Source organism: Balaenoptera borealis, assembly GCF_965194805.1.
Source record: "Balaenoptera borealis genome assembly, chromosome: 1".
NCBI classification, from domain to species: Eukaryota; Metazoa; Chordata; class Mammalia; order Artiodactyla; family Balaenopteridae; genus Balaenoptera; species Balaenoptera borealis.
The window spans coordinates 86,695,643-86,721,230 of record NC_138860.1 but is presented as its reverse complement, the minus strand read 5'-3'; the positions used below and the strand labels follow the sequence as shown (position 1 = coordinate 86,721,230).

The 25,588-nt window shown below is 42.1% G+C and overlaps 1 protein-coding gene across 2 annotated transcripts; it reads left to right on the top strand.

The window, feature by feature from the left end:
* Positions 1 to 3,209: 3,209 nt before the first annotated feature.
* On the top strand, positions 3,210 to 21,685 carry LOC309629487 (NBPF family member NBPF6-like protein). 2 transcript variants are annotated; one of them, XM_082393574.1, is made up of 5 exons: positions 3,210 to 7,534; positions 9,378 to 9,613; positions 13,414 to 13,465; positions 14,339 to 14,502; positions 18,690 to 21,685. In XM_082393574.1, the coding sequence occupies exons 1-5, from the start codon at positions 7,512 to 7,514 to the stop codon at positions 18,698 to 18,700; spliced, it is 486 nt and encodes a 161-aa protein (XP_082249700.1). In that variant the 5' UTR covers positions 3,210 to 7,511; the 3' UTR covers positions 18,701 to 21,685. The 2 variants fall into 2 exon arrangements, with proteins under 2 accessions (XP_082249700.1, XP_082249699.1); XM_082393573.1 differs by having other exon boundaries at positions 14,339 to 21,685.
* The last annotated feature ends 3,903 nt before the right edge of the window (positions 21,686 to 25,588 follow it).

The window sequence follows — 25,588 nt, the reverse complement described above, 5'->3', positions numbered from 1 at the left end:
GAGGTTAAAGGTCTCAAACCCCGAAGCCTTGGCGGACCGAGCGTCGCGAGTTGAATCGATTTCCACGCCTTTATCAGGAGAGTCGAGGGCCAAAATCAGACCAAGAAAAACATGTGTGGATCAAAGTGCGCAATTAATCAAAGAAAAAATACGATTTTGTGACAAGTTGGAAGTGTGGTGTGAGAGCAAGACCGGCGTAAAAGAGAAGTGTGTTTGGTCTGAGCATACGGATCATCAACTAAGGCGGGAAAGCTGCAATTGCCGCAGGTTTTAGGGGAAAGACCCGGAATTTCGTTCAGAGCCCTGGGGCCTTTCTTGAAAGCCTTTTCCACCCAGGCCGTCCCGTTCCCGCATCCATCGTCCTTTATGATATTGGAGATCCTGGGTCTCACTCTGGGAGCCTCCCGTCCCCCGCCTCCTTTTTTGGAAGACAAAATTCCAAAGGTTTGCACCACTCGAATGTTTGCTTTTCAACTATCAGTCAAGGTCCTGAAGGCATCTGGACCACACTCATCAGAGGAGTAACTGACCAACAGCAGTCCTCTGATGTGCCTGAACTTCTGACTAATGAATTCATTCAACTCAGTTCTCTGGCAGCTGGGATGGAGGCCCCTAAAGATCCCTCTAGGGAAACTCGCTAGAGGAACGTTATGGAACTTAGGCTTGGGGAATTCTTAGTAGTCAAGTGTCAGAGGTGTCATTGGAGCACCTGACCTTTGTACAGGCACAGTTTTGGATTCCAGACCCCAGGTGGGAATTTGTAGCCTTGAGGAGGAACTGGATACTAGTTGCAGTTCTGGTCCAGTTGGTTCTTTCCACAGCACGGTCCCAAACCACGAGGGCTCTCAGTGTAGTTGGGAGCTGTGGTGTCCCCAAGTCCAGATATGGTGGTTGCAGAACGTGAGCTATTGGGAGTGTTATGAGCTTGCACCCAACCTTGAATTTACAACATCAGTAGTTCAATGGCAGTATCTGCGGTTTCATGTGCAGTACCCAGTTTTGACTCCCGGCCAAGGTATGTGTTTGCCATTCACTTTGCCACAGTTTATTTTCTGCCTCTGCAGAGCATGTGTGGGAATCTTTACTGTGCATGCAAGATTAGAAGAGTCACCCTTTTTACTACCTCTGCTGGACTGTTTATTGCACAGGTAAGTCTGTTCCATGCAGAGATCTAGCAGCCAGGAGCAATGATGCTGTCAACTGAAGAAACTGTGGAGAACCCAGCCTTGATTTTGGAATAAAAGATATTCAAGAGTTTGTCTAAACAGTAGCTTGGCAGCCTTGGGGACCAGGTTATGATCCTGGAGGGATTAGTGCTTGGCCTGAGGTGTAACAATCGCTCCTCCAGGTTGTATATTCCATGGTGGGAAGTCGGTTGTGGGGTGTTTCTGTAGTGTGGAACATTTGGAAATAATCTCCTTGGCATATTCACCTACACCACTGGCTGATCTAGACAAAGCATCCTCAGGTCACTGTTTAACCCTAATTTGCAAGCTGGCCCTTGGGCTGGTCACTGGTAGCTTCTCAATGTGCTGTAGGGATGAAGGAAGTGAACCTCCAGGAAGGAGAGTAGCCCTGGGGTGGGACATATCCATCCAAAAGTGGCTGAGATGATAGAGGCCATGGCCTCAGGGGTGCACGGAAGGGCAGGGCTTGAATGTACTAATGTATTTATTGCTGACAGGAAGCTTGAGGAGGGTACTGGGGCTTTCCAGGTAAGTGGTGTTCAGAGTCTAGATGTATCAGGAGCCTGTGTCTTCCAATCACACCAGGAGCCTGGGCTCAGCACTCCGCCCTCAACAGTGTCATTGGCTCCAGAGAGCCATACACATGTGAGAGAAGAGAAGAGGCTGAACAAAGCCCTGGCAGTTGTGTCCCCCAGTTTAGACAGATACAGTAACCTGCAAGAAGACAAGGGTGGTCAGAGGCAGTGGGAATCCATCTGAATCTGTACAGCACACACAATAAATGCATTTTTAAAGTTACCAGTGAATGTATGTAGGTAGCAGTAATTATGAAGCTGTAGGACTGAGGAATTTGTTTCTTTGCCTGTGGCTCCCCCAACCTTCAAAGCCAGCAAAGCCTCACTGAATCCCTCACAAGCTTGGACTCTCTCCAACTCCCTAGTTCTGACCTCTTGACCCAGATTTTAAAGGGTTCCTGTGATTAGATCAGTCCACCTGGATAATCTCCCCATTTTAAGGTCAACTGTTTTACCTCTGCAAAGTACCTTTTGCCATGTAATGTAACATAATTATGCAAATAGTAGCCATAAAGAAGCTGGAGTGGTTATACTAACACCAGACAAAATAGGCAGGAGACTTTACAACAATAAAATGTTACCAGAGATAAAGAGTGATATTTTTAACAATAAAAGGGTTAATCCATCAGGATGATGTAATAGTTTTAAACACAGTGCGTCTAACAGAGTCCCAAAATACATGAAGGAAATACTGACAGAATCAAAGGGAGAAACAGACAATTCAACAATATTTGTTGGAGACTTCAATACCACACTTTCGGCAGTGGATGGATCAACCAGGCAGAAGAGCCGAAGGAGACAGAAGATTTAAACAATGTGACCTAACAGACACCTATAGACACTCCACCCAACAAGAGCAGAATAGAATTTCCCACAAGTGCACTGAGAACATTCTCCAGGAGACTATTCACTAAGACATAAAATAAGCTAGAATACATTTAAAGGGATTGAAGTCATAGACAATTTGGGACATCTCACACACCAATACTACAGTCTAGAAGCAGGGTGGCAAGCGGGTTGGGTAGTCTGTCCTCCTTCCTTCACTTTGTCATGAATGTTCAGTAGCACTTATGGAGGTGGCCGTGGTCCCACATGTTATGTGTAGGCCATCAGCCTGGAAAAGCTAGGCAGCTGAAGAGAAGAGATAGATATTTCAGGGAAGTTGCCCTAGTCTCAGGCTCACAAAACCAGGGACGAATTGATACATAGGAAGTAAGCAGAGGTCAGGGGATCACTTTCTGTACTGCCTGTCTGTGCCTCTCTTTAAAACCTCAGCTTCTATGTCACTAGATCCCACTGCGCAGGAGTGCTGTGGGTCACCACCAACAACCATAGACCCATGATCTTGATGTTTACTGTGCTCTGGCTGAGAATACAACCACAGGTCAACAGCTTTGGGTCAACACAAACTATCAGTCAGAGTTCTATGAAAACTGCTCTGGGCATAAGTGCCGCAGACCGGCTGCAGAAAGCTAGAAGTTCCTGGCGGTGAGGGGTAAGGAACTGAAAAGCACCAGTATGGGGTCAGAAGGGCCAAGACAACTGATGGTTGCAAGGCGAGTTTATTCAAAGAGCATGAATGTATATATAGGTTTAGTACGGAACGAATATTAGACAATAAATCAGTAAACCTTGTATTTCCACATAATTCTGTCGCCACTATCTATGCGCCACTATCTATGCGTCAGCATGCCTTATGGGCCATTCTTTGGAGATACAGACTTCCTCCTCAGGGCAGCACGTCCTTCTTCTGGGGAACAACCAGGGGCTCTTAGATCCAGAGCAGGCACCTGGAACGAAACTGGCCGCAAGCCATTTTCCTTTTTTACGCTCAATACCACAGCGTCAGGAGTGCATACCAAGAAAGAGACAAGCAGTTCTCCGGAAAGCAGAAAGCTGAATAAGCTTACAGCTTGGGGGCCACCACACATAAGGAACAGCATTCGTTTCCAAGTCATCCCAAATTAGGTGGCCACTGCACGTATTGAAAGAAACATATAAAAAGTACTTCAGTGACTTTGACAAGTTGGAAAGAAACCCTGTGGTGCTAGGATGACATTTACAAGTGACAAGCACAACATCTTATATATAGATTAAAACACAAAGCAACCTACAGGAGAAGAGGAGGGCAGGACTGGAGGCAGGGAGGTCAAACCTGATTTCAAGTTTAATGAGAAGCCTACGTGCTTCCCCAGTGAGTGAAAAGAAGCCACCATAACATTGGTCTCCAGCAAGAAGTTAAATAAGACACAATCTGGCTGGTAATCCTTATAAATTAATTATGCACACACGGAGTACAGTATTGTACTCAGGATTTTTTCCCCACAATATTAAAATGGTGTGGAAAAATCTAGAGAATCAAAGAACACCAAGACTATCTAAAAGTTTTCAATTTTTCTTTTTCTTTTTTTGAAATTTTAAAATTTGTGTAAGGGTTGACATGTAGTATTCATTTATAATTTAAATTTTTTTCATATTTGTTTTATCCCTTTTCTTTTTTTAAAGTTTATTTTTCTCTCCTTTTTTCTTTGATTAAATTTTCCAGAAAGTTGCCAATTTTACTGTATTTCATTATTTTTTTCTCAAAAGAACCAGATTTTAAATTTTATTACATTTTTTCATTCTACTGCTTTTCTCTTTACTGACTCCTTACTTCTTTCTATAAGAGCTTTGAGATATAATTTACGTATACCAAAAATTCACCATTTTAAAGTTTGTAGTTAAGTGATTTTTAGTATATTCACAAAATTTTGCAACCATTCGATTCATCATTTAAAAATTTTTTGCTTTATTATTTTCTCTTTTCTGCTTTCTTTGAAGTTGCACATTTTTGTTCCTTTTCTTGCTGTTTAGGCGAATACTTCATTTTTATTGCTTTAAAAATAATAAAATAATTTTGACTGTGTATTTACCCCCTTAATATAACTAAAAGTTTTCAATTTTTCTGTAAGAAAAGTGTCTTCATGACAGTCCTTAAGACAATGAAAGAATTTGGGGAAATCTCGTTTCCTTGGTGTTTTCTATGCTTGCAAGAATAAACAGTACAAAATAGCATTAAATTTTAGAAAGAGACAGGTCTGTGGTTTCAGTACAAGATATTGAGAGTAGCTTCTGAGGGGGTGTCCCCATCAGTGGTGACCTTCAGAGCAGACCCGGTGGTCTTGAGTATCAGTGTGGCCTAGGCAACTAGAAAACAGGGGCTCCCAAGATTCCATGACAGCCCCACCTTCCATTTCTGTTACTGAGGCTCCACATGGTTACCTGGCACACTGGGTCCTCCCTCGGGCACTCTTGTCAGAGCCTGACCTCTGAGCTTTGGCATCTTGTGCCTTATTTTTGTGGTTAAGGATTCTCAGTTGTGGAATGCTGACAAAGTCTGGCCTGAACTAAGTAATGAATTACATCTGCATTCTTTACACCTGTTTAAATACATTTTTTCACTTAATGAAACCTTACTGAGGTATAATTTACATACTATAAAACTCACCCAATATAATTGTATGCTTCAGTGATTTTAGTAATTTACCAGGCAGTACAGCCATCACCAGAATCCATCACTTGTTTTTAATTTATTATTTGTTTGGGTTTCTTCTCCCTAGATTTTGGCTCTACTTCTTCCACCATAAGCTTCATTATGGCGGTATCTCTCACCACTTTCTCTGGTCCAAGAACAGAAATGAGCATCCTGGAAACCAACCAGTACTTGCGCTCCCAGCTGGAAAAAAGCAAACAGGACTTTCAAGACCTCACAGAGAAATTCCTCATGTCCCAAGCTACTGCCTACTCCCTGGCCAACCAGCTGCAGAAATACAGTAAGTCTTATGGGTTCACAGTCACCAGAGTGATATATGATTGTCCATATTCCCTCCAAGCACCTAAACACCCTCCAGACTTTCTTTTCTCTTCTTCATCAAATCAAATCAAATAAATCTCATCCTTACTATACTCCTAGAAAGGTGGAAGTGGGTAGTTTACCCTAATTTTTCAGAGGATGGAAACACTGAGGCACAAAGGAGTAAAGTTTGCAGTGAGATTGTATGGAGGAATAGCGGCTGAGATCTCGGCTCAGGCACTAAACTTTCTTTTCTCTCCCAGGAACAGGTGTCAGATCCTTGTTGGCTTAAACATGTCAGGATTTAATTCAAACTTTTATGAGCACCCATTTGCAAAGCACAGTTCTAGCTGCACTCGGGGAGAAAGAAGTGATAGGAGACCCCACCTACCTTAAAGGAGTTTAAAGCTCTCTGTTCCCAAGTGAACCACAGATATCTGGAGATGAGAACATCAATAACAGAGAGTGGAGGGGTGGAGCTGTAGTGACTGAGGAACACGGGAGCGAGGGCACGAGAGGGACAGGGATATAAGGGGAGGATTCTTCCTGACACTGAAATTGAGTTTGCTTTCAAATTTCTACCATTATTTTTCAATAAACCAATGGGGGATAAAATTTTCTATCTAACTTACTGACATGGGCTGAAAAGTAGAAATTAAAGCCTACTTGTCAAAGAAGTGAAAAGACAAGCTTTGGCGTGTGGGAATGTTAGGTTTTTTAGTATCAGTTATTATAATCATATTGCAGCTTTTTTTGAAACTGCAGAAGAAAGATATCTTCCAACATCTTCGTGTAAAGGTAATACAGTGCAGTGATTAAGAGCATGTACCCTGACGCCAGACTTCCTGGATTTAAACCCAAGTTGTTTATCTTCTCTCTGCCTCAGTTTCCACATCTGTAATGGTAATAGGACTAGTATCCACCTCCTCAGGTAGTGGTGATGATTACAGGATGATAATTCTCGAAAATCTACTAGAACAGGGCCTTGGCAAACACTGTGTATTAGTTCTGCCTCCAGACTAACACAACACCTGTTAGCATTTGAGCATATGTCTTTCAGACTTTTTTCCCTTCATGCACATTTTTACATAGTTTGTATCCAGATAAACTTTAAAATCTTTGAGGGACTTCCCTGGTGGCACAGTGGTTAAGAACGGGTTCGAGCCCTGGTCCGGGAAGATCCCACATGCTGCGGAACAACTAAGCCCGTGTGTCACACCTACTGAGCCCGCCGGCCTAGAGCCCATGCTCCGCAATGAGAGAAGCCACCGCAGTGAGAAGCCCGCGCACCGCAGTGAAGAGTAGCCCCCGCTCACTGCAACTAGAGAAACCCCGCACACAGCGATGAAGACCCAACACAGCCAAAAATAAATGAATAAATAAAAATTTTTTAAAATCTTTGAAATATTGGGGGATTACGGACACTCTCAGTGTGGGACAACTGTCAGCCCTACAGTTCTTGGAGCCTTCCCCAAAACACGGGAAATTCCTACTCCATGCCCCAGCTTAATATTCTACTTAAGAGGCTGCAAGGCTTGGTAAAGTTTTGGAGTCAGAACTCAGGGTATGTGAATTCTGACTTTGCTTCATTCCAGTTGAATCATCTTGAGAAAGTTATTTCACCTGGCTGTGAGCTTCTCTTTCCTCAGCTGTAACATGGGGAGGAATCAAATGCCACGTATTTGGGAGGCTGAGGAATCAGATGTGGAAATCCCTGCGTAGAGCCTGGCACCGAGGTTACATCTGTCCCCGGGATGGACCCTGCCTCCTCCCTTGAAGGCGGTGACCGCAGCAGCCTGTCCAGCTTTCCCCTGAGGCAGCATCTCTGTTTCCCCAGAGTGTGAAGAGTACAAAGACCTCATTGAATCTGTGCTGGAGGAGGAAGTGCTGTTTGAGGAGGGGGAGCTGGCAGAGAAGATGAGACCGGCTGCAAGGCTTGGGTAAGGAGGAAGCTGTGTGGGAACGTGTGTGAAGTGGGGAAGCCCAGGCTGGTAGAATAAAGAGCAAATCTGTGCAAGGAGAAGGGCAGACATGTACACGGCAGGCCCAGAACTAGACAAAGACAGCCTGCGGGGCTGTGGGAACTGGATGGTGGACTAGTTAGGCCTCTGGATTCTCCCTCAAATACTATATGAATAAAATGGAGACACATGCCTGGGTTAGAATACTAGCAATGTGGCTTCTAACTGTGTGACCTTGGGCAAATGTATTTAACTTTCCAGCATCTCAGTTACCTCAGCTACCTCATCCGTAAAATGGAAATACAAACAGTGTCTACCTCAGAGGGTTATGAAGATTAAATGCACAATTACCAGTGGTTAGAACCCTCTCACACACATGTGAAGCTCTCAAGAAATATTTGCTGTAATTATTATACTTGTTCTTACTTTTTATAAGTGTGGTGATTGTCATCCTTTTTTAATATTAGATTTGGTTTTTATTAGTTATGCAGTCCCGACTTAAGGAATCCATGCTGGCAAAGGAGTCCTGACGCCTGAGAGGGGCTTCTTGATGGTGGCTGGCCCAGGTTATGCAGCCTCAGGGCTGGGCCTCTGTAAGACTAGGCCCCTGGGGTGGTGGCAGCCTGGGGACTGCGAGGACCTCTGCTCTTGACAGGCCCGGGGCTTGGCCATGGCTGGCAAGGAGACACTCCTCACTTCCAGTTTTCCGAAGTACCTTTCATGATAATAATGTTTCTCCTCCCCAACTTTGATTTTTTTTCCCCCAAGTATCAGACTATGTGGAGTGTTAACTGGGAGGGCCATTGAGTAGATAGATAATTGAGCAGCTGTTGCCTAGAAAATGAATTATTAATTTGCAAGGACCAGCATTGCCCATCCTTAGAGAGTTTCAAACATAGGGTAGATTGTGGCATTTAAGACATCTTTTAACCTTAGTTAAAATGAAATCTGAGAAGCTCAATTGTGTAAGACCCACTAAAGCAGAGATACTTGATTGAAGGAGGCCTAGGTCTGGAACCCTGTTTCTCCCTGGTCTCTGCCTTTTAGGAACCTCCTCTGACACTTTATAGGAACTCTAAGGAATAGAGTTTGAAAGACAATCTGTAGAAGATCACTTAGTGGTGAGGAGATTCAGGCATCAGATGGGGTAGATGACAACCTCTAGTCTAGCATTAGGATTACGTGGTTCTGAGTATTAACTGATTGCCTGCTTGGGTGTATACACGCTATTGTGTACTGTAAGTTGGGTAATACGGCACTGTCTCCAGCCTCACAGAGCTCACATTCTAGATTGGAATCTATGAGAAATATTTGTACAATAATTAGAAAACTGTGAAATCCCACACAGAGTAATGCAATTGTTACTCAGAATTTTAATTGTTACACTTAAGTGCCTCCCTACTAATTACGGCTTATCTTCTTGTCATGCAAAGGAATGCTCTTCATCTCAACCCTCTCACTGATTTTTCTTTTCATCCTTTCAATTAATATCAGATGTATCTTTCCAATACTTCTGTACCTGACTTCCCCACACACACACTTTCTGCATAATGCTTGATGATGCATATGACATTGAAATGGATGTGGGCTGAAGTGAGGAACTGAAAGGGCTTCTTTTTAAAGCAAAATTAATAAAATAGAAAGAGACAAACCCAATGCTATTTTACTCATTCCCTCTGTCACAGGCAAGGCACACAACCTGCGCGAGAATTCAACATGGGGAATTTCTTACGAGTAATCTAAGAGATATCTCTGCTGAAATTCCCATAACTTATCATTCATGACTTTCACTTTTACATTTTACTTTTCTTTCCCACTCTAGGAGATATGATCCCCTAATTCAGGCTCAGGCCCGAGAACTGACCCACTTACGACAGAAGCTACAGGAAGGGAAAGGTGTCTGTTATTTTTTCATGCAGCACGCAAAGAACACAGTCAAGTCTTTTGAGAGTCTCCTCAGGAGCACTGACGTTACCTACTACCAGAGACAGAGGTTCTGTGAGCTACTGGCCCAAGGAAGCCAGCTGGCAGAGACACTTGCCAGCAAACTCACCACTGGTAAGTTGGCTTACAGGTTCTGAGGACCCTTAGCTCCTCCCAAGGTCCTAGCCTCACATAAGACTCCATGCCTCCACGACTCTAAGAGTGACTTTTTAGCCAGATGTCCTGCTGTTTTGTGCCGTTCTCAGCCAAAGGATAGTGATGCTGTCAGCTAGAAAAACCTGGAGGACCTCCCCTGGGCCCGAGGCAAGCCCCCACAGACATTTCCCCTTTTGGAGCCAATGTTATGGCTGGACCAACCCTTGTGGTTCTTATTATGATTGCAAGATACACCTCAGCAACAACCATCAGGGAACTTTGAAAAACATGAGGTGTATTACTCACACTTCCTGGAGGGTACACGGTTCCCCCAGGGCCACCCAGTGAGGTCAGGGGTAGAGAGGGAGACAGCACAGGCCTGTGGTTCTGCTTAACTTGGGTTGAGGCTGGGGTGCTTAGGGTTTTGTGGATTCACTCTTTATTTGTGAATTTAAAACAGAAGAGGGGGAATTAAAGTGCAGGAAAGAAAAACAAGCGGTCAAACACCAGTTATCTAAATCAACCAGGGATCTCTAAATCAAGAGCAACTCCAGAGGTGGGGCGGCCTGCTTCTTCATCTAGTCCTGTAGCTGCGCATGTGATTCTTTGAGATAGCTGTCTTTGAAGTGGATGCCTCAGGAATCAGTAATAATATCAGGCACTCGGGTTACAATTTTAAAAGAAGAGGACTGTCAGGTGCTTACACTCCACCTGCCGTTCACCTCACATTCTGGGGACCATGACAATGTGAGGACTGGCCGGGGGCCAGTACAGGGGAGAATACACGGGGCTGGAGGCCACATTGTTACAACTGCCTCCTTCATCACAGGCTTTTGGACCAGGAGGCAGCAGCCATCCAATCATTTTTGGTTTTTAAGAATAATTGACATACAGTAAAATGACCCATTGTAGTATCAGTTCTGTGAGTTTTGAAAAATGCATACAGTGGTAAAAGCACCACCACAATCAAGATGTAGAAAAGTTCCATCACTCCTAAAAGTTCCCTTGTGCCTCTTTGTAGTCAGCCATTTTCCCCAAACCCAGTCCCTGGCAACCACTGGGTCTGTTTTCTGTCCCTTTAGATTTTTCATCTCCAGAATGTATCAGTAGTTTGTTCCTTTTTTATTGCTGAGTACTATTCCCTTATAGAGATGTACCACTTTTTGTTTATCCATTCATCCACACTTTGGGCCAATTATGAATAATAGCTGTTAAGATTCACATACAGATTTTTGTGTGAGAATACATTTCACTTCACTTCACTTGGGTAAATAGCTAGGAGTGAGATTGCTGGGTCATAGGGTGAGTGTATGTTTAACTTATAAGACACTGCCTTCTAGGTAATTAAAATTGTGAATTTTCATTTTTGCTTCGTTTTTAATGAACATTTGTCTTTCAGAATAGGATTGTGTGATAATGATTAAATGGCAAAAACAAAACATGATTTTGTGCAATTAACAAAAAGGTACTGTAAGCAAAATAAAAACGTTTCTTGGTAACACACACACACACACACACACACACACACACAAAGAAACTGCCCTATTGTTTTCCTATGTGGCTATACCATTTCACATTCCCCCTAGTGATGAGTCAGCATTCCAACTGTTCCCCAACACCAGCTTTTGATATTTTCAGGTTGTTGTTCTTTTGCTTTTTGTCTTTTAATAGGTGTGTGGTTGCCTATCATTGTGGTTTTAATTTGCATTTGCCTATTGACTAATGATTTTGAGGATCTTTTCATATGCCTATTGACCATCCAAATATCTTTGGAAAAGTGAGTGTTCACCTATTTTGTCCATTTTAAAGTTGAGTTGTTTGTTTTCTTATTATTGAGTCTTGAGAGTTCTGTATATTTCTGGATACAATTCATTATCAGATATTTGATTTGTCAATATTTTCTCCCGGTCTGTGGCTTATCTTTTCATTCTCTTAACTCCCTTTCAAAGAGAAGAATTTCTTAATTTTGATGAAGTCCAACTTATGGATCATAAGTTTGTAGTTCTATCTAAGAACTCTTTGCCTAAAACAAGGTTCTTTGCCTTTCCATGTAGATTTTACAATCAGCTTGTCATTATCTATTTAAATCCTATTGGGATTTTGAATGTCATTGCTTTAAATCTATGAAAAGTTTGAGGAGAATGGACATTTTTAATAATATTGAGTTTTCTAATTAATGATCATAGTGCCTTTCATCAAGTTGAGCTATTGTTTGTTTTCTTTTATTTATCCGTATTTCAATGAACAAACAAACCTTCTACTTATTGTTTTATGATGGCGACTGCGGACATCAGAGAAGAAACTGTCTGCTAACACAGACGTGAGCAGGCACAGTACAGCTAAATAAACCTTTCAACTTATTTAAGGAAGTTCCTCTTTGTTCCTTATTTGCTGAGAGTTTTATTTTGAATTGATGTTGAGTTCTGTCAAATGCTTTTCATTCATCTGTTGAGATGATTATATGTTTTTATTATGTTGAGTACTTTTAGATTGTACTCTGGACATTTTGAACATTAAATTTTGAGACACTGGGTCCTGTTAAAGTCCTCTGGAAATTATTTCCTAGCGGGCAATCAACCCCTTCCAGGTTCAGACTTCAAGTTGTGTCTCACCTTCTATGGGCAGTAGTTCCAATGTCAGTTTAGTGTTCAGGGCCTTTGATGTGTTGTTTGGGTCAGTCCAGCAAATATGTCACTAGGTTTAGTTTGCACTAGCTGATGTTTTATATGGTAATTCAGATCTCTAATCCTTTGCCATGATTCCTTGGGTCTGTTCCACACATGTTCAGTTTGGGGATGAGCCCTGGGATTTTTGACAGTTTGTAGACAGTTTTCCAGCCTCTCCCCTCTCTGGCATTTCTTCCCTACTTTCCAGTTCCCAAGGGTCCTTTTTCCAAGTCTCTCTGTTCAGAAAGATTGGGTTCTCTCAGTCGTTTCTCCTATCTCACTGTCTTGCAGTTCCACACGACTGGGGCTACTTTAAGAGCAAGGAGGCAAGAAAATTGAGAAAGAAAAAAAAAAGAGGGGACACTCTTCACACTTTTCAGACAAGAGGTCCCTTTTGGACTAGAGAGCTAGATTCTCATTTGTGGTTAAGGTCCCTGCTCAGCTGCCTCGACAATACAGTTCTGCAACTGGGCTGGTCTCTGGGCAGGGTCAGGAGAGAAAAAAAAGAGAAACGGAAAAGAAGGGAAGATTCCCTTTACAGTCATCAGCATGCAGAGGTCCCTTGGTCCAGTCAGTTGCTTAGAAACAGGTGGTTTCTTCTAAAGTATTTACTCCTCAGTGGCTGCTGCAGGGTCTGTGTGAGAGGAATAATGGGACTCACAACCATGGTCCATCAACCAAGTTTGTGGGGGAAATGAAGGTTACAGCTGAAGAAGTATAGAATACAGGTGGGCAAGTATCCTTTGTGCTGGGGAACAGGACATTTTAAACTTTTTGCCTGGATTCAGTAGCAGACATCATGGGGACAATTCATCACACCAGCAACAGTGCTCAGTGTTGCTCAGGAAAGCCTGCCAGGCTACTCCTCTAAAGACACGACCTGAGCCCTCCTGGAATAATTCTTTCAGAGCGTTATGAACAAACATGTAGGTATAAAAAAATAAATAAAATTCTAAAATTCTAAATAAATAAATAAAGTAAAAAAACCCCCAAAAAACAAAAAAAACAAACATGTAGGGTATTATGGCTCTGTCAGATAGACCCTTGTATTTGTAAGGCATGAAATGGGACAGGCTCAATTTCCTACTAGCTGTCTCTATTTTTGGTTCACAGGAAATCATCATGATAGGAAGGATGAAGACGGACAGGAGCCGCTAGCACCCAGGTAACTCTGAATGATGAAAGGACTGATAATGGAATGGTGAAATCTAGAGAGGATTCCAGAAGCAAGAGACCCAGAGGCCAAAGGTCCCAGATCCAGGAGAAACCAGAAACTGCTGATTGTACCTATTTCATTCGTTCATCATACAATGATATGTCCTATTAATCCATGTTTTCTGTTCTCTTTGCAGTTCTTGTATTAGTTACCATTTCTTAGTAATTCCTCAAGTTAAGTTAACAAGAGTCAGTCTGACCTAAAGGTAAACCAGCCAGAGATCCCTGGTTTCTATTTTCTAAAAACCTGCATGGTTAAAAGCTAAAGTGAGATGCCTATCTGGTTTCTGCACAATTTTCTGAGATATGTTGGCAGATGTTTCATAGCCAGATATATCTTGAAAAATAAAGTCAATCATATCAAACATTTAGAGAGAGAGAGAGAGAGAGAGGTCTAAAAGCTGCAAGAGCCCTAGGAGGTTACATTGCCTCAGGAGCCATTATTCAATGGACTCCTTCATATACTATTACATAAAATTTGTCCACAGCATTTTAAAGCCAATATTATAGGTCTCTGTGTGTCCGGTGTGTCAGAGTGTATTTTAGAGGAGTCGTTGAGTCTACTTCCTCATCCGCGTTATGAGGTCAGTACACTGAACACTTGTTGCTGTCTCTCCTACCCCAACTCTAGGCACACTATAACCCCAGTCAAAAGTGGATTGTTATGCTTTCTCTCTCTGAGAGGATGGCCCCTTTGGTTTCTGGTGCCTCTTCCATGAGCTTCAGATCAGGACCAGCTGTGAGGCTGTGGTTCCAGGTTGCCTTAGTTTAATCTCCTTTCTTGCCTGCCCCCCACCCTCCCTCCTCTCCATTCCCCACCCAGGCTCAGCATGGGGCTCCAGGAGGAAGAAGTGAATGAAGTCCTGGAGGACTCACTGGATGAAAGGTATCTGACTCATTCCAGTCTCCATGACTCCCATCAGCCTCCCAGCAGCAATGCCTTTGTGTGTGATGTGCAGGAGGCGACCTCTGCTGTGGATGTAGCCAGTGAGTACTCCCAATTAAAGAGAATAACCCCCAACAACCAGAAGACTGAATAATAAAGCTCTGGTAGCTTTTACATGCTCACCACCTCTGTCTATGCTGATTGAGATCATCTCTGCCGGCAGACCCTAAAAACTAACCTTGAAAAAGTGATTAGGCTGAACACAGTTCTGGGTCCAAGTTTTAAGTACAAGTCCCTGGTGAGTCTGGTCATTTGCATTGTTCCTGGTCCACACCTCACCTCCATCCCTCTGTCCCCCACTGGCATATGCAAGCTGAGGAACCCCAGGCAAACCAGAGCGCAGAGAGTGAAGGGATCATGGCAAACTCTCTGCCACCCTTTAACACATGCACGGAATCTGTCTAATAAACTTCCTTCTTTAAGATGAAGCATCTTAGCTTTTCTGAATTGTTCTTGCTATTTATAGTTCCGGAACGGTGTCCCTTAGGCTTTTCTAGCTGTCCAAGAATATTGGCAGTCTTGCCCATATTTGGGGCCCACTTATCATGGTTCCTGAGTTCAAGCACCAGTGTCCATCCCCCCTCAGGTGGCTTGTCTCCCCGTAAGGTTCCATCTTAGTACTAGAATATCAGATGGTGTCCCTAAGGCCAAGGCTCTGATCTTGGCAACACTTGGGTAAATGGCCAGGGTTCCCATTCTTTATGCAACACAAGATTTGGTGGGGTTATTTTTGTTTGTTTGTGGGTTTATTCTCAGTGCAGTATTCTAATCTAAACCAACAACTAGCATATCTACTAGAGAAATGGCTGAATCTAACAGCAATGCCACTAGCATGCCCCTTTCCACAAAACCCACCTAAACTAGCCAGTGAAGCTCCTCCATGAGTAAGAGCCCCTGGCTTAACAGACACATTGGTGTGTGTGTGCAGACTAAGACCTCAACTTTCATCTCCTTTCCCCTACTTGAATGACTTTCCTTTGGGGACAAAAGTTTGGATTGTTAGAGGACAATACATTTGATATTCTCTTCTAGGCATGAGAAAGAAACTATCTTAATTTGCTCACTGTTAACTGAGTTTTTCATAGTGATATAAACCACATCAGGTTTTGTCTTTTTGCCAGCGATGGGTATAAGTACGTGTCTTTTGTTACTCAGTCCATTCCCCTACAAAGGTATCTTCACTCCTGCTTCCCATTTCACCCTGTGGTGCAGAGGGAGGTCTTTGCCATCTCTTAAAGATGTTCAGTCATAAATCAGGTGGGAGAGGTATTTAGTAGAGAGGAATACCTTCCTAGTACCGACAAAGTCATGCTGAAGAGGGGGCCACTCCTTTCCCAGTGCTAGACAAGCCCTACCTAGAGGCCTTCAGTGTTTTCCCACCTTGTGTCAACCTCCCTTAGACTTCCCAGATCCTTGTGTAGGAGGTGGCTCTATGGAGTGAGCTTGGCCCTGGGCCACGCTTTGTTTGAAAGCGTAAGGGCTCTTAAAGGAAGCTACCTGGTGTTCCCTGATGAGAAGATGAATTGGCAGAAGAATGGTGAAAGGCAGGGATCTTGCTGAGAGGCCCTGGCCACCCCATTACTGATAAGGATTTTCCACCTTCTACATCATTCCATGTCTTGGGGGAATGGCTGCAGTAGATGAGATCCAGAACCTGTGCCAGCACCTGAAGGAAATCCTTTTCATCAATGCCTGCCTTCCAGAAAAGCTGGAACATCTTCTCAGCATTTCTCACCAAAGAAATGGTAGGGGAGGCCCAAGTTTGCCTGCTTCTGGCCATGTGTATCTCTCTAAGGACCAGTCTCTTGTGAAGCAGGGCTTCACAGACTTCAAGAGCTTTGATACACCTTACTTCACTTACTTCTTATAAATGGCGCAGCTAGGCAGATGGGCCAGGTACTATTATTCTTACTTGATAGGTGAGTAAGTAGGCTCTGAAAGATTTGCCCCAAGGCTGAGCTATGCCTCCATCCTAGGGCTGTCTGACCTCCAAAGCCATTCTTGTGACTCCTGTGCTGTATACTTTCTGCTCCTCTCCTCTTGTGTGATCGTCATTCAGCAGAACTCAGGTTTCCGAGCTCCTTTTCCAGCAGAGTGAGGGTCTCCACGTCTGCCATCCTCACCCCCTCCCTTTTGTCTTGGTTACTCTTCATGGTCCCCAGGGTGGTCCTTGTTCCCACATCCTCCTCTCAGATTGCATTCACACAGAGGCCATCATTCCACAGTCTTGTGCTGGGACAGTGACCTGGTCCCTTCCCACACCAAAGCAGCAGCTATTTAATGGGAAAAGCTTTCTTTCTAATTGCAGCCGCTAGGTGTGATAATACATATGAATGTCTTGGCATTTGTTAAGGGCCATGTGAAAGTTAAGCTTCTGCCCCATCACGCTGAAGTCCCAACCCTTGAGTCCTGGTTTTGTTCTGAGCTGAGACAGAAGCCCAGGACAAGGAACTGCAGAAAGCATCCTCTTAAGCAAATGTGTGTAACTTGTCTCAACTGTAATTATTTCCTGGAACAGGATGCACTTCTCACTTCTACGGGCAAATCTTGGAGTCCACTGCCCAGCTGTACAATGAAAACAGACATCAGGAAAGAAAATCAGAGCCTTCTGGCTCACCTGAGTCATATTCCAGAGATAAGTGGTCAAAACCCACAGGGTGAGATCACTCTCAGATCTCTCTTTTCTCTTGCCACATCTGGGTATCAAAACAAAAGATGATGATGGGGAGACCAAAACTATTTCACAACCGAGAATTCTTATAGTTTTTCTCAATCTAGAAAGGTGCTCCCTCTACAGGTCCCCAAGACTCCAGGCTCCAGTAATGAGTAGCTCTGGGAAATCCACCACTTAGTTACAAAATTCACCCTATTATTGAAGCCTGGATTCCAGTCCCAGGTTTCTCAATTTACACGCCATGTGGCTTTAGTTACTACTTAACCTCTTGACCTACTGTTTCCTCATGGGCAAAGGAACTGTACCTGAATGGTATATAGGTCCTGGTACCAATTCCAACGTGGTAAGGGAGATTTCCCCTTCCACAGGTTAAGGGTTAAGCATTCAGGCCTTCAGGACTGCCTCACACCCCCATACCCTGTCCATTTCTGAGGGCAGTGGAAAGCCCATGTTGTTACCTGTACTTCTGACTGACTGGCTAGAAATCAGAGGATATCACCACCCCCTCCTCAGGTTCGATTAATTTCCTAGAGTTGTTTCTCACAGAACTCAGAGAAACATTTTACTTACTATCAATAGATTACCGGTTTATTATAAAAGGATATAACTCAGGAACAGCAAATGGAAGAGATGCACAGGGCAAGGCAGGGGGGAAGCGTGTGGAGCTTCCACGCCCTCTCAGAGCAAGCCACTCTGCCAGCACCTCCATGTGTTCAAAAACCCGGAAGCTCTCACAACACTAAAAACCCTCCCAGGAGGTCAGGAGCTGGGAATGGAAGCTCCAAACCTCTAATCACAAGGTGGACCTTCCTGGCAACAAGCCCCCCACATTCCTTGCTTTCTGAAAGTTGCCTCATTAACATAACACAGTAACCTTTATCCCTCCATCACTTAGGAAATTCCAAGGGTTTTAGGAGCTCTATGCCGGAAACAGAGATGAAGACCAAATATACATTTCTTATTATAAATCACATCACACAGGTGGTGTCTGAGAGCCTCCTTGTTTCACATTCTAGGGCTGTTCCCTTGGCACCACCCTCCTATTTAAAAGGAATTGGACATGGATTTGGAAGCCAGATTTCCATTCAAAAGATCCTCTCTTTCCTAGAACAGACTGTTTCTGAATGTGCATGCTTGAAGCTAGGCACATCTCTCCTGAGAGGTGTGAAAGGTCTTCATTCTTCTCCACAAGAGTAGAAGGGAGAGTAAACTGATACTGAGGAGGAGGTGGTAGGGCTCTTGCTAAAAGCTGCTTAAAGCTAAAAGTTGCTTAAAGGTGCAGCAGCTTGGAGCAGGGCTATCAGTATTTTGAGCTGGTGGGGGCCTAAGTTCCACACCACAGTGCAGACAGTATCTTTCAGAGGACTTTCCCTCTAATCTGCTAGCACAACTTTCTCTTTCCAGACTGTAGGCTTACCACCATAGCTTATCCACTCAACTGCATTTGGGTAGCACGTGGCCTCTTTCCTCTCTTAGCTCTCAATCAAACCTCAGTTTGGTATCAGCAGAACCTGATAGAAAATTCTCAGTTTTTGTTTCTGTTTTCTGTTTCAGGTAACAACTAATGCTGGAACTATGAAACGTTCTGTCTTATTTCAAGAAGGCATAGTCACAAACATTTCCCCAGTTGATGAGAAAAACAACAAAACAAGCAAAAGTCCAAATCTGAAAGGAACAGCAAGATTTCACAGCCACTCCAGACTTTTACTCCAAATGGATAGTTTGATTACAGAAATCACAGCCCTTCAGCCTGCAAATGTGATAACTGCCTAAGGGACACCAATACCTAGATTCTCAGATAATCTTGAGAAGCCCTAACCCTCTTTCCTTCCCACCCCCATCCTGTGGATAAATGGAGTCAGCAGCAGCTGGAAGAAAATGGCAAGGATTTGGGTGAAGAATAAGTCAGAATAGTGTCGCTGCAGACCGTTCATCAGCTCTTCAGCACATGTCCTTTTTCCTTGAAGGTTGGGGGTTTATAAAGATCCTAGAATAGAGTTTATTTTATATGCATTCTGTCGGCTATCATCTTTTTGTGCAAGTCAAAATTATAAAGCTTTCTTTCTTCAGCTTAAAGCAGGAAACTCAAACTTTAAAGTGCCCACTGCATTTATACCCCAGAGTGATAGAAACCAGGTCTGAGTGCATCATTTCATTCCAAAATTAAATATTATTGTACACCTGGTATTACAAAGAAAATATTCATTGTGTCTCACCCTCTGGGAACCAAGACACTCAGACAAAAAGTTCTGCCCCCACAGTTGGGCATCTGTAAGCAGAGCCACGGTCTCATACATATCCACCTAATGGGGGACCCAAGGACACAGGGATAGAATCTCTGCCAGAGAAGGATCCTGAGAGCTTACTGTTCATTGTTGTACTTCCGATACACTCTAACAAAAGTCCCATCCTAGAGGTCTCTGTTTAGGGCCCACAGAGAGAGAGATAACATACCTAGATGGAACTGGTAGCTTTCAAATATCTCCACTCTCATTTGGATTTTTTTTTTCTAAAAATAAATTCCTCGTACCCTCTGTCTGTCTTTTGCTATCAAATATAACATCAGGACATCTCATTCAGAAGGTTTGAAACATATAAAGTAGCCTCCAACTTACCAGACTTCTGGGTTAGAAAGCTGATTCATGTAAGGAGGACAAATCCTGGGTGGCAGGAAGGGATCCTTTAGATGGGTTTGTACAGCACACTCCTGACTTACATTTTTTTGTATGAGTGGGTGGCATTGAGCACTGTCACACCCTTCCGCAAGGGAGAGAGACATTGAGAGCCAATTTTTAGTCCAGGACTCAGCTCTTCACAGCCTCCTGTGTTTTACAATCATTTCCCCCCACAAATATTTACTTTGAAAAATTTCAAACCTACAGAAAATTTGAAAGACCCGTATAATGAACACCTCTATTCTGTTCATCTCAATACAACAATTAACATTCATTTGCTCCTTTTCTCTGTCTGCACTCACCCACCCACCCATTCATGTTGCTTTAATAAATGCAGACAAAATGCCCACATCTAAATACTTCAGCATGTATTTCCTGGTGTTAAGGGCGTCATTCTATGTAACCATAATACAATTCAATTACCAAATCATAGGACATTAATACTAATTCAATACTATTATCTAATATACGCTCCAGGTATAAATTTTACAGTTGTTTAAAAAATGTCATATGCATGTGCATGCATGTAGATACAGATGCATTTAACATAAGCATCTATATTATACATATATATGAGCAAGAGATTAAGAATTAAGTGTGTGTGGTGTGGTACTGGTATCTTCCCCTGTTCTAATTAAAGTTTCTAAATTACACTTTGGTCCTTATTACCTGGAACTCTCTCCTGATGTCTTTGTTTTTGTTGTTTCTGATGGCATTGAATTTCTGAAGAGAACAGGCTACTTATCTTGTTCAGTGTCCTACATTCTGATCAAACTAAACATTTTTGGGAAGATCAGCACATAGTATTTGTGTTTCCTACTGCATCCTGTCAGGAAGCAAGTTGTCAAAGAACAAAGCAACAAAATAGTGTGAATACTTTTCGTCGAAAATATTAAAGGAAACACACCATCTGCCAGCAAGGTTAGCAGTCTGTATTGTGCCTGTAGTCCTTCAATCCAAACCACAGTGTCTGCCATCTATCTTGACAGGAACTGAGTCTTTAGGTTTGCTTTTAACCCCAGCACTGACTGCGACTGTTATTTGCAGCCATAGAGCAGGATTTACTGAAGACTTGCCAGCGCAACGTGATCCGAAGAAGGGAAGGAAAACCCACAGTGAACAAACCTACAGCCAGGCCACTGGGAACCTTGGATGGGCCCCATGTCTGAGCATGCTCAGAAGCTACTCCCAAATATGAAATGCCTGCTCTCAAGCAGTCTGTAGCTCCCACTAATGAATCGTGCCATCATAGCCATTTTTTCTAGTTGAGATATTTTAAATATTAGTGGGGCTTCTAGGGAGAAATGAGCTTAATGCATTTAAAATAAAATCAAACTCCTTGCCCTAGTCTACACCGGCTTATCTCCATCTCCCAGACTTCTGTTTTGGTGGTTTGTTAGGGGTTTTTTTTTTATTGCAGTATAGTTGATTTACAATGTTGTGTTAGCTTCAGGTATACAGCATAGTGACTTAGTATATTTGCAGATTATACTCCATTATAGGTTATTACAAGATGATGGATATGATTCCCTGTGCTATACAGTATATCTTTGTTGCTTAACTATTTTATATAGTAGTTTGTATCTGTTAATCCCATACCCCTAATTTGTCCATCCCTTCTTCCCACTCTCCTTTGGTAACCACAAGTTTGTTTTCTATATCTGTGTGTGCGTTTCTGTTTTGCATATGCATTTGTTTTTTTTAGATTCCACATATAAGTGATATCATATAGTGTTCGTGTTTTTCTGTCTGACTTATTTCACTAATCATCATATTCTCTAGGTCCATCCACATTGCTGCAAATGGCAGTTTCATTCTTTTTAAAGTCTGAGTAATATTCCATTGTGTGTACACACACACACACACACACACACACACACACACACACACACACACATTACGTCTTCTTAATCTAACCCTCTGTTGATGCGTACCTGGGTTGCTTCCATGTCTTGGCTACTGTGGGGTGCTGTGAACATGGGGGTGCATGTATCTTTTCAAAGTAATGTTTTCATTTTTACTGGACATATACCCAGGAGTGGAATTGCTGGATCATCTGGTAGTTCTATTTTTAGTTTTTTAAGGAAACTCTATACTGTTTTCCATAGTGGCTGCACCAATTTACATTCCCACCAACAGGACACAAGGATTTCCTTTTCTCCACATCCTCACCAGCACTTGTTATTTCTTGTCTTTTTGATAATAGCCATTCTAACAGGTGTGAGGTGATAGCTCATTGTGGTTTTGATTTGCATTTCTCTGATAATTAGTGATATTGAGCACATTTTCATGTACCTCTTGGCCATCTACATGTCTTCTTTGGTAAAATGTCCATTCAGATTCTCTGCCCATTATTACCTGGAATTTGGGGGGGGGGGTTTGCTATTGAGTTATATAAGTTCTTTGTGTATTTTGGCTGTTAATCTCTCAACAGATATATGATTTTCAAATATTTTCTCTCATTTGGTAAGTTAACTTTTCATTTTATTGATGGTTTCCTTGGCTGTGCAGAAGCTTTTTAGTTTAATGTAGTTTGATTTGTTATTTTTGCTTGCGTTCCCATTGCTTTTTGTGTTAAATTCAAAAAATCATTGCCAAGGTCAATGTCAAGGAGCTTACCATCTGTGTTTTTTCTAAGGAGTTTTATGGTTTAGGGTCTTACTTTTAAGTCTTTAATCCATTTTGAATTAATTTTTGTGTATGCTGTAAGATAGTGGTCCAGTTTCATTCTTTTGCATGTGGCTCTCTAGTTTTCCTAACACCATTTTTGAAGAAACTGTTCTTTCTCTGTTGTATATTCTGGGCTCCTTTGTCATAAATTAATTGTGTGCTTATTTCTGGGCTCTCTATTCTGTTTCATTGATTTAGGTGTCTGTTTTTATACTGATAACATACTGTTTGATTACTATTGCTTTGTAATATAGCTTGAAATCAGAGGGTATGATACCTCCAGCTTTGTTCTTCTTTCTCAAGATTGATTTGACTATTTGGGAGCTTTTGTGGTTCCATACAAGTTTTAGGTTTGTTTGTTCTATTTCTGTAAAACATGCCACTGAAATTTTTATAGGGTTTGCATTGAATCTGTAGATTGCTTTGGGTAGTATGGATATTTTAACAATGTAAATTCTTCCAACCCATGAGCATGGAGTATCTTTTCATTTATTTTGCGTCTTCTTCAGTTTCTCTCATCAGTGTCTTATAGTTTTCAGTGTACAGGTCTTTCATCTCTTTGGTTAAATCTATTCCTAGGTATTTTATTATATTTGATACAGTTGTAAATAGAATTGTTTTCTTAATTTCTCCTTGTGATTTTTTGCTATTAGTGTATAGAAACACAGCAGATTTTTGTATTATTGTATTATTTGTATTGTGATTATATCCTGCAACTTTACTGAATTCATTGATTAGTTCTAACAGTTTTTTGTGAAATCTTTAGGGTTTTTTATATAAAATATCATTTGATCTGCAAATAATGACAGTATTACTTTTTCCTTTCCAATTTGGATTCCTTTTCTTTCTTTTCCTTACCTAATTGCTCTGACTAGGACTTCCAATGTCATGTTGATTAAAAGTAGTAGAGTGGACATCCTTGTCTTTTTCCTAATCTTAGAGAAGAAGATTTCATCTTTTCACCATTGAGTATGATAATAGCTATGAGCATTTAGACTATTTTTTTCTTTGACTATTGAACCAAACTTGTAGCTCTGGTGTAAACCCCACTTGGTTATGGTGTGTAATTCTTTGTACATATTGCTGAATTCTATTTGTTAATATTTTGTTAAGATTTTTCATCTATATTCATGAGGGAAATTTGTAGGATATTAGAATATTTATATATTTATGTAAGATAGCTATAGTTTTCTTTTTGAACTTTTTTCCCCCTGGTTTTGGTGTCAGGATAATACAGGCTTCATAGAATGAATTGAGAAGTGTTTTGTACTCTTCTATTTTCTGGAAGAGATTGTATAGAATTGATATTAATTCTTCTTTAATCTTTTGGTAGAATTCTCCAGCACAACCATCTGGGTCTGGGATTTCTTTCCTTGGAATATTTAAATTACAAATTGACTTTCCTGAACAGTTATAGAGCTATACAAATGATCAGTTTCATATTGAGTGAGTTGTAGTAGTTTGTACTTATGAGGAATTTGTCCATTTCATCTACATGGTCCAATTTATCTGTGTAGAGTTTTCCATGATATTCCCTTATTATCCTTTTGATATCTGCAAAATCTGTAGTGATTGTAGTCTCTATTCATTCCTGATACTAGGTACTTGTCTTCTCTCTTTTTCCTTTGTCAAGTTTATTGATCTCTTCAGAGAATCAGCTTTCATTTTATTGATTTTATCTATTGCTTTTTTGTTTTTAATGTCATTGATTTCTGCTTTGTATTATTTTCTTCCTTCTGTTTGCTTGATTTCTTTTACTTTTTCTTGTTTCTTGATGTGGGACCTTAGGTTATTGATTTGATACCTCTTTTCTTTTCCTTTTTTTCACTTTATTTAAAACATATGAAAGGGGGTATTTCAAACCACACTAAACATAATAAATATATAACTTGCTTTTTAAAAAATCTGCAGTATACATTCAAGGAAGGGCTAAACTTCCAATGCCAACTATATATGAGACAAAATTAAACATTTACAATAATCAGTTTCCTAAAAGTGCTATTTTTAATACCTATAAGAGGAAACTCATTCTAGTGCTTTATTTCCATCCAAACATCTATATACTTCTTTTCTAATGTAACCTTTAGGGCCTTAAATTTCCCTTTCAGCACTGATTTAAGCTGTTTCCCACAAGTTTTGATATGTTATATGTCCATTCCATGTTTTAAAACTGCAAAATGCCCTAAGGCATAGCCTTTGCTATGTAGTGGCTAAAACATAAATGCGTGATTAAAATATTGAACTTAAATTGAATTGAAAGAATTAAGCGACAGGGATAGAAACCGGAGGAATCCCTTTCGCCTGGAGGATACCGGAGAGATCACCTTTGATAACCCGAGAAGCGCTGAGGCAAAAGGGCTTGAGAGGAAAGAGCGGGAAGATCCGGAGCATCTGAGCAGAGGAGAGGGCGGGGAGAGACGTTCCTACGGTTCCTTGAATTCCAAGCACGGTACATTTCCAAGAGCGGAGAGCGCTGACCGCTGGCTCCGTGAAAAGAACTACCGAGGCTCGAGTCCGCAGCCCGGGAATTAGGCGTGCACACTGCTGGGCGGCGCCTGAGGCTCAGAGGCACCTAACCCGCGGCTCCTGCGGCTTCCGGGAGCTGAGGAGTCAGCGTAGGCGACCCCTGCACTCGGGGGCATAGCTGTGGAACTGGAGACCGTACGTTGGATGCGGCATCCCGAAGTCAAACTTGGTGGGGGGGGAGGGGCGGTGTCCCATGGTCCTCGCTTCCGGGAAGGCGAGGAACCTTAACCAGGGCCTCTCCGGAGCCGCAGTCTCCTTGCTTGAGGGACCACTGGTGCTTCCAGGTTTATTCTTCAGTTTAAAAGGTTGGTGGCCAGAACAGTGGTGGCAGGACCTACAGTTTTCACAGATGTATCGTTAAACTCACGCACTTGGCTTGTTTCCGCAGTGCAGTGATTATCACATTCGCCTTATACGCGAAAGGTCCTCGATTCCAAACCGGGCGGAAACAGTTTGATTTTTCCGAGTTACCTTCACATTTTAAAAACAAAAAGGAGGCTAGGGGTATGGGGTGAGGCAGCAGACGCAGCTGCATTTTCAATCCCCAAGAAACATGGGAGGCATTCCATTACCACCTGAAAG